This window comes from Setaria viridis, chromosome 3, assembly GCF_005286985.2.
Source record: "Setaria viridis chromosome 3, Setaria_viridis_v4.0, whole genome shotgun sequence".
Lineage (NCBI taxonomy): Eukaryota > Viridiplantae > Streptophyta > Magnoliopsida > Poales > Poaceae > Setaria > Setaria viridis.
Window position 1 is genome coordinate 36,010,276 of NC_048265.2, and position 8,899 is coordinate 36,019,174.

An 8,899-nucleotide genomic window follows, 5' to 3' on the forward strand; every position below is an offset into this window, starting at 1 on the left:
ATAACGTAACAAAAATTATTGAAGCATAACGTAGCAAAAAATCCGGACAATTACTATGAACTATAGACAATCATTTGTAGAGGTCTGGATGATGTTGCCACAGGTGCTCAATGAGGTCATCTTGAAGCTGATTGTGAATATCTTTGTCCCTTATATTCCTGTAATTTTTAATAAACTCCTCAAGTTCAGGTGTTTCATCGTGAGAAATATTCACCTTTTCTCCCACCCCATCATAATTTAAATCATCTCCCTCATCGCGCTCATTCTCAACTATCATGTTGTGCATAATGACACAAGCCCTCATGATTTGTCCGATGGTGTCTTGATCCCAAAATCGAGCTGCCCCCCTAACGATAGCGAAACGAGACTGTAAAACCCCAAATGCTCGTTCCACGTCCTTCCTACAAGCTTCTTGGGCAGTTGCAAAATATTTCTTCTTGCTACCTTGTGGTTCAGGTATACTCTTCACAATTGTAGCCCACGAGGGATATATGCCATCAGCAAGATAATAACCCATTGTATATTCATTATTATTAATGGTATAATTCACCTTTGGAGCTTGACCTTCAGCTAGCCGTGCGAATAAAGAAGACCGGTGCAAAACGTTGATGTCGTTGTGGGAACCAGGCATCCCAAAGAAAGCATGCCAAATCCAAAGATCTTTATCTGCAACAGCTTCAAGTATAATTGTAGGCTCATGCACATGCCCGGTATACATACCTTGCCATGCCGAAGGACAATTTTTCCACCTCCAATGCATACAATCAATCGACCCAAGCATACCAGGAAAACCTCTACTCTCTCCAATGGCAAGTAATCTAGCAGTATCATCTTCATTAGGTGATCTCAAGTACTCATCTCCAAAAATCTCAACAACAGCACTGACAAACCTTCTCAGACTCTCAATAGCAGTACTCTCACCAATACGGATATAATCATCTGTAGCATCAGCTGCTACTCCATAAGTTAACATCCGAAATGCAACAGTAATCTTTTGCAGACTAGAAAGGCCAAGCACACCGACAGCGTTTCTTTTCTGAACGAAATATTCATCATGTTGCTCTACGGCATTCCATATGCGTACAAACAGTGTACGCCTCATTCGAAACCTGCATGTCAAGAGTAATGAGACACATGTATAATATGAATTTTTTTTAAAATGGTCCAAATAAATCTATTGTTTACATACCGTCGTCTGAAATAACTATGTCCGTACGTAGGATCATCTGAAAAATAATCTTGATACAACCTCTGATGCCCCGTCTGTCTATCTCGCTGAAGTACTTGATGACCTATGATAGAACCACGATGTTTTGTTTCATCATCGGACTCATTCGCATTCACGGCCACATGAGTAATAGAGATTAAGAAATCATCACTGTCATCATCTGACGACGAATCCAACACTAGATGCATCGGAAAGCTTCGTCGATTCATAGCAATTCCCTTTCACCTATCTCGAATTATAGTTGGAGATCAAAGTAACTGTTTATCCTAGAAATTGGCGGCCAATCGTTACGACAGAATCCTCATTATAGTATGTGACGCAAAAAAAAAACAAAATACAAATGATGCCTAATCATTACTGATTACCTTCATCCAGGACGTGGACTAGGAAGCACCGGGTACTGCGCACATCCAGGACGTGGACTAGGAAGCACCAGGTACTGCGCACATCCAGGACGTGGACGAAGCACCAGGTATCCTAGGGGCTGCCAGACCTGCGCCAGAGCTTCACCGTGCGCACACGCACCAGGTATCCTAGGGGCTGCCAGACCTGCGCCAGAGCTTCACCGTGCGCACAGGGGGCTGGCGGCGTCCGTGCGGGGCAGCGGCGTGGTAGGGTACCAGAGATTTTTGACGGGCTCCAGTACTGGAGAAAAAAAATTAACGGATACTAAATGCGTCCAATCCGATGACGTGGCCTCTTTTAAATTATTGGGGAGTAGTTTTTAGCGATCTGCTGTGGGCTGATATATTTTTTAGGAAAAATTGTTTTAGCATAGCCCCCAATACCTCGTTTTGGGGAAGAATTTTTTGGGGATCTGTTGGAGTTGCTCTAAGAGCAACTCCAAGAGACTGCTAATCTTACCCCCAATACCTGTTTTAGGGAAAAAAAAGAGAAAAAACGGACTCCAACAGTCCACCCAAAACTCCCCCAAAAAATTAGCGATGCTAAAAAACACCACCTCGCCCCGTATATTTTCGCAGCCGCGGTCTTCCCCCAATCCTCCGCGAGCTCCTTCCCGCGCCCGCTCTTTTTTTTTCGCGCGCTTATCTCCTGGCGGCGCCGTCCTCCCCCGGCGGTGCCCTCATCTCCCGGCGGCGGTTCTCTCCCGGCGACAGGCGGCGGCGGCCCTCCTCTCCTGGCGGCGCCCTCCTCTCCCGGCGGGGTGACTTCGCCCGGCGACGGGCGAGCGCTAGGCGGCGGCGGGCCGGGACGCGGCCCTCCTCTCCCGGCGGCGCCCTCCTCTCCCGGCGGCGGCTCTCTTCTCCCGGCGACGGGCGAGCGCTAGGCGGCGGCGGGCATGGACGCGGCCCTCCTCTCCCGGCGGGGTGACTTCGCCGGAACCAGCCCGGTCGCGTAGCCAGGCCGTTTTCCGGCTCTCCGGTGAGCGATCCAGATCTCCACCGCTCTCTCCTCTCTGGTCCCGTCTCTGGTGTGCGTGAGGGCGGGCGGCGACGCGGTGGTGGGGGCGCCCCAGTTCCGCTGCAAGCTCTGGGTGGAGGTCGAGGGCAACAAGGAGAACCTGGCGCTGGTCACGTCCATGGTGGCCAGCAGCAACCTGTCCGGCGGGTTCGTGGCGGCGGAGCAGGGCATGTTCCTGGCGGTGCCGCTGGAGCTGCTTCACGACGAGTCCGGCGAGGCGCCCGCCCTCATGGTCCGCATCGACAGGGCCGGCGCAGCCGCTGCCACTGCCAGTGCCAGGTCCCCGTCCGCCACGCCGCCGTCGAAGCTCCCCAAGAGGCTGCAGTAATGGCGAGAGGAAACTAGTAGGCAGCAATTAGCTTGGTTTCATCAAGTGCCTCCCTTGATCTTTTGCATCTGTATTGGCAATTAGAATTTCAGTGTGGCATAGCAGTTGCTGGATCGGCAAGGATCAATATCCTGTGGTGGCATGGATTGGTACTCTGATGTTAAATGTCTGTGGATTATTCACCTGACAAATGCGGTCTCCTAGTACTCTGATGTTAACTAAAGAGAGAAGTCACTAACAGAAGTATTGCATAGTCATGAAATCTTATAGAGGAGGCATTTGCTTTGCTTAAATAAAAACTTAGTTGCATTGAATTTTGTTATCTAGTTCTGAAATTGCAAGGACATTCCACATGGTGCCACACTTTGAGAGCACCTGATTTAGAGTCCTAAGCATACTGCACTCAACTTAGTTTTCCAGAAGTTTCTTATTCATCCGTGTACTAATGCTTTAGGACAGCATTGCTGCAATCAGATCATGTGGAATTACTTGTGCATTAATTTTTTTGGAGAGCAATTACTTTTGCACTAGTTACAGCATACTTTGTACAGTTTTGATGAGCTAGATATGAAGCTTACCTCAAAAAATCAAAGTGCTGATTTTAATTCCTTTTGTTGCCTGTGCAGATGCAGGCACCACGGCCAACCGCTCCTGTCCGGCAAGGCCAAGTAAGACGCGGCGGAGGGATGCTTCAACGGCGCGTGGTGGTCGTCGGCGGCCAGCACCCTCAATGGCCCGGCGGTGACCACATGCCTCAATGGACCGGCGGTGACCACGACCTCGATCTGGCCGGTGGTCCTCCGATGGCAGCCCTTGCCGGCGACGATTTCAATTCCGTATCCAGTGACCCCTCAGCTGCCTTCGAACAAGTGGTCAACGACAACTCATTTGGGAATGGTATGAATCATAAGCTACTCATTTCAATTCTCTAGGGTAATCCGGACTAAGCAATGCATGTTGGCTTATTAAAGTTTATATCTCAGAGTTGATGAGTAAGAGTTTGACATGCAAGCATATGACATTGTCTGAAATTGTCCTATGAATTTTACCTATTAAAGCAATGATGTTGTCTGATGCAGCATATTACCATTTGACTGAAATTGTCTTACTGAATTAACTCAGTCTTACTAGGTTGTTGGGTTAGGATTGTGATGGCTGCCACTGATGGATGTTAAATGTCACTGGTAATTTTTTGGACCCATGCTAAATTTTTTGAATATTGGAGAACACAAAGCAAGATTAAACCAAATGTGTGGCTATAAATTATTGTAACATGTTATGAAAATGCCATTCCTTTCTTGGTCATGACTGAACATGGTCAACAAGAGACGTCTATCAGATATGCACCATGATCCTTCTCAAGTGATTAGTCATCCAACAATGAATATTTCAACAAATAAAGGCTCTAAAATTATTAAGAACGCCATTACAAAGTACTAGGTTTATTTTAGGCATTTATCTTTCAAATAACAACACCAGGAAGTCAGAACTGTAGCTAATATCCAACTCTCCAAAAAAAGAAAGGCTGCTATGTTAGGCATTTTCCAACCAAAGACAGATTATGGAAGGTAGGTTCAACATGGTGCTGGTCAAAATCAAACTAGAAAAGAACTACAAATATACACAGCACCTCTCCTGTGTATTGTAAAAAAAAAAAGACTGTAGAAAAGAACATTTACTTCAGATGCTATGTGAGAACAAAGATGAAAAATACACAGAGCTGCACAGGTTCCAACAGATGCACCTTTTTAGACATGTTACCAATGGCATCTTCTCACAACTCTTTCTTAACCGGCCTTTACTTAGTTATTATCCTCTTAAGTGGTACTGACATTTATGTGCTGACAGCTAACTTTACTAGAGGATGGATTCTAGAGAGAACATGTTCCATGAACTAGCTGTCTGTCCATTTTTTTTCCAGGAACCTCTATTCATCAGCTTATCAGTGATTAAATGCTTGCAGGAAATGGATATTTTTCCAACATGATGACGGATGAAACCAATCAAGGGGATTTTCATAATTATAGCAACACATATGTTGACCAACAGTCACAGGCAATTGAAGAAGTTCCAGCAGCTCCTTCCGCGAGGCCAAACCATAAGAGATCCAAGAATTTCAGTGACCACGAAGATGAGGTTTTGGTTTCTGGGTGGCTGAATGTAAGCTTGGATCCGGTCGTAGGCAAAGATCAAAAGGGAGCCAAGTATTGGTCTCGTATATATGAGTACTTCAATGAACACAAGACGTGCCCCTCTACGCGTACCATGAATTCGCTGATGCATCGGTGGGAGACCATACAAAAAGCTGTGAACAAATTTTGTGGATGTCTATCACGAATTGAGTTAAGACGTCAGAGTGGTACTACAATACAAGATAAGGTACTTTACTCACTATGCAGTACCAGGTTTTATTTCGACTATTTTATGTTTATATATCAGATATGAATATCCCTTGGATGTTGGTGTGTGCAGGTTGCAGAGGCATGTGCTTTGTACAAGTCTGAAGACGAACATCAAAGAGCATTCCAGTTCATGCATTGCTGGAATAAGCTGAGAACACAACCAAAATGGCTTGCTAAAATTGATGAATTGGCTGTTGGTAAAATATCTAACAAGAAGCAGAAGACAAGCTCAAATGCTGGCCCAAGTGCAAGTTTACCAAGTGAATTAGGAGAAGGTGAGGTTCAAGGCATAGAAGATAATGCACTGACAAGGCCAATTGGTAAGAAGAAGGCAAAAACAGCACTGCTACAAGAGAAGAAAAAAAGTGTGACAACAACCTTAGAAAATATGTGGGTACAGAAGAAAGAAATTGATGGGGAGAAGGAGCTAAAAAAAGAGGAGAGGTTCAACAAAGCATTTGCTCTTGAACAGGATCGAGTTGCAAATGAAAAACTACTTATTGAGCTGAGGAGCCAGGAGGTCCAGTTGCAGAAAAGGAGGGATGAAGAGAGGATTATGACCATGGACCTTACTACCATGCCAGATGAACAAAAGAAATACTACATGTCCTTGCGGGCTGAGATCATGAGCCGACTATCTATGCCTAGTGCTTAATTACTATCATATTATCTATTATATGTCTATCGCTCTGTGAGTGGTTGGTGACATAAATTAATGTCAATTTAATTGCCGTGAGTGCATGGATATGGTCTTGTGCCTGTGCTATTTTTGAAAATAAATACTCGGTGAAAGTATTTGCTGCTAGTACCGTGAAAGACTGAATTATGTACCGTGCTAGTGCCGATTGACCAGATGATGTGTAGCGCATTTACTTGGCACTGGAGAAGCAATACATGGAGACTGAATGACTATGAAAGTAACAATTATTGAAAGAGAATTATGTATGTCTGTATGGTTTATCTCAAACTAAAAAAAATATAACGTAACAAAAATTATTGAAGCATAACGTAGCAAAAAATCCGGACAATTACTATGAACTATAGACAATCATTTGTAGAGGTCTGGATGATGTTGCCACAGGTGCTCAATGAGGTCATCTTGAAGCTGATTGTGAATATCTTTGTCCCTTATATTCCTGTAATTTTTAATAAACTCCTCAAGTTCAGGTGTTTCATCGTGAGAAATATTCACCTTTTCTCCCACCCCATCATAATTTAAATCATCTCCCTCATCGCGCTCATTCTCAACTATCATGTTGTGCATAATGACACAAGCCCTCATGATTTGTCCGATGGTGTCTTGATCCCAAAATCGAGCTGCCCCCCTAACGATAGCGAAACGAGACTGTAAAACCCCAAATGCTCGTTCCACGTCCTTCCTACAAGCTTCTTGGGCAGTTGCAAAATATTTCTTCTTGCTACCTTGTGGTTCAGGTATACTCTTCACAATTGTAGCCCACGAGGGATATATGCCATCAGCAAGATAATAACCCATTGTATATTCATTATTATTAATGGTATAATTCACCTTTGGAGCTTGACCTTCAGCTAGCCGTGCGAATAAAGAAGACCGGTGCAAAACGTTGATGTCGTTGTGGGAACCAGGCATCCCAAAGAAAGCATGCCAAATCCAAAGATCTTTATCTGCAACAGCTTCAAGTATAATTGTAGGCTCATGCACATGCCCGGTATACATACCTTGCCATGCCGAAGGACAATTTTTCCACCTCCAATGCATACAATCAATCGACCCAAGCATACCAGGAAAACCTCTACTCTCTCCAATGGCAAGTAATCTAGCAGTATCATCTTCATTAGGTGATCTCAAGTACTCATCTCCAAAAATCTCAACAACAGCACTGACAAACCTTCTCAGACTCTCAATAGCAGTACTCTCACCAATACGGATATAATCATCTGTAGCATCAGCTGCTACTCCATAAGTTAACATCCGAAATGCAACAGTAATCTTTTGCAGACTAGAAAGGCCAAGCACACCGACAGCGTTTCTTTTCTGAACGAAATATTCATCATGTTGCTCTACGGCATTCCATATGCGTACAAACAGTGTACGCCTCATTCGAAACCTGCATGTCAAGAGTAATGAGACACATGTATAATATGAATTTTTTTTAAAATGGTCCAAATAAATCTATTGTTTACATACCGTCGTCTGAAATAACTATGTCCGTACGTAGGATCATCTGAAAAATAATCTTGATACAACCTCTGATGCCCCGTCTGTCTATCTCGCTGAAGTACTTGATGACCTATGATAGAACCACGATGTTTTGTTTCATCATCGGACTCATTCGCATTCACGGCCACATGAGTAATAGAGATTAAGAAATCATCACTGTCATCATCTGACGACGAATCCAACACTAGATGCATCGGAAAGCTTCGTCGATTCATAGCAATTCCCTTTCACCTATCTCGAATTATAGTTGGAGATCAAAGTAACTGTTTATCCTAGAAATTGGCGGCCAATCGTTACGACAGAATCCTCATTATAGTATGTGACGCAAAAAAAAAACAAAATACAAATGATGCCTAATCATTACTGATTACCTTCATCCAGGACGTGGACTAGGAAGCACCGGGTACTGCGCACATCCAGGACGTGGACTAGGAAGCACCAGGTACTGCGCACATCCAGGACGTGGACGAAGCACCAGGTATCCTAGGGGCTGCCAGACCTGCGCCAGAGCTTCACCGTGCGCACACGCACCAGGTATCCTAGGGGCTGCCAGACCTGCGCCAGAGCTTCACCGTGCGCACAGGGGGCTGGCGGCGTCCGTGCGGGGCAGCGGCGTGGTAGGGTACCAGAGATTTTTGACGGGCTCCAGTACTGGAGAAAAAAAATTAACGGATACTAAATGCGTCCAATCCGATGACGTGGCCTCTTTTAAATTATTGGGGAGTAGTTTTTAGCGATCTGCTGTGGGCTGATATATTTTTTAGGAAAAATTGTTTTAGCATAGCCCCCAATACCTCGTTTTGGGGAAGAATTTTTTGGGGATCTGTTGGAGTTGCTCTAAATGGATTCCAGATGTAATTTGTTGTGCAAAAAAAAACCTCAGCAAAGCAACTCCAAGAGCTCCCTTAAAATTCTTCCCAGAAACGAGTTATTCAGGTTATGCTAAAAAATTTTCCCCCTAAAACATATGAGCCCACAGCAGATCGCTAAAAACTTTCCCCAATAATTTAAAATAGACCACGTCATCGTATTGGACCCATTAGAATCTGTTTTTTTTTTCAGCACCTTGGGAACCCTCACGTCGCCGGCCTTTTTTCCCAGCCTCGTCACGATCACGCCGTAGACGCTCATCACAATTACGCCACAGACAGCAGCTGCGCACGGCCCTATTTCCCAGCCCTTGCGCACGGCCCTTTTTTCCCATCCCCTCCTCACGATCACAGCTGCCATCGCCGCCAGACTGGCAGCTGCACACGGCACCCTCCTCCAAACGCCGATACTGGAGCCCTTGCGCAGGTCCTTTCTTATCCGGTTCCTAA

General features: G+C 45.0%; 2 protein-coding genes across 2 annotated transcripts; both read right to left on the reverse strand.

Moving 5' to 3' along the window:
- LOC117849240 (uncharacterized) lies at positions 1–1,417 on the reverse strand. The gene has a single exon (XM_034730809.2). The coding sequence runs from the start codon at positions 1,100–1,102 to the stop codon at positions 71–73; it is 1,032 nt and encodes a 343-aa protein (XP_034586700.2). The 5' UTR covers positions 1,103–1,417; the 3' UTR covers positions 1–70.
- Positions 1,418–6,358: 4,941 nt separating this feature from the next.
- LOC117849238 (uncharacterized) lies at positions 6,359–8,810 on the reverse strand. The gene is made up of 3 exons (XM_034730807.2): positions 8,646–8,810; positions 8,459–8,493; positions 6,359–7,467 (listed from the first exon to the last, which is right to left on the reverse strand). Exons 1-3 carry the CDS (start codon positions 8,808–8,810, stop codon positions 6,429–6,431), a joined length of 1,239 nt encoding a protein of 412 aa, XP_034586698.2. The 3' UTR covers positions 6,359–6,428.
- Positions 8,811–8,899: the final 89 nt, after the last annotated feature.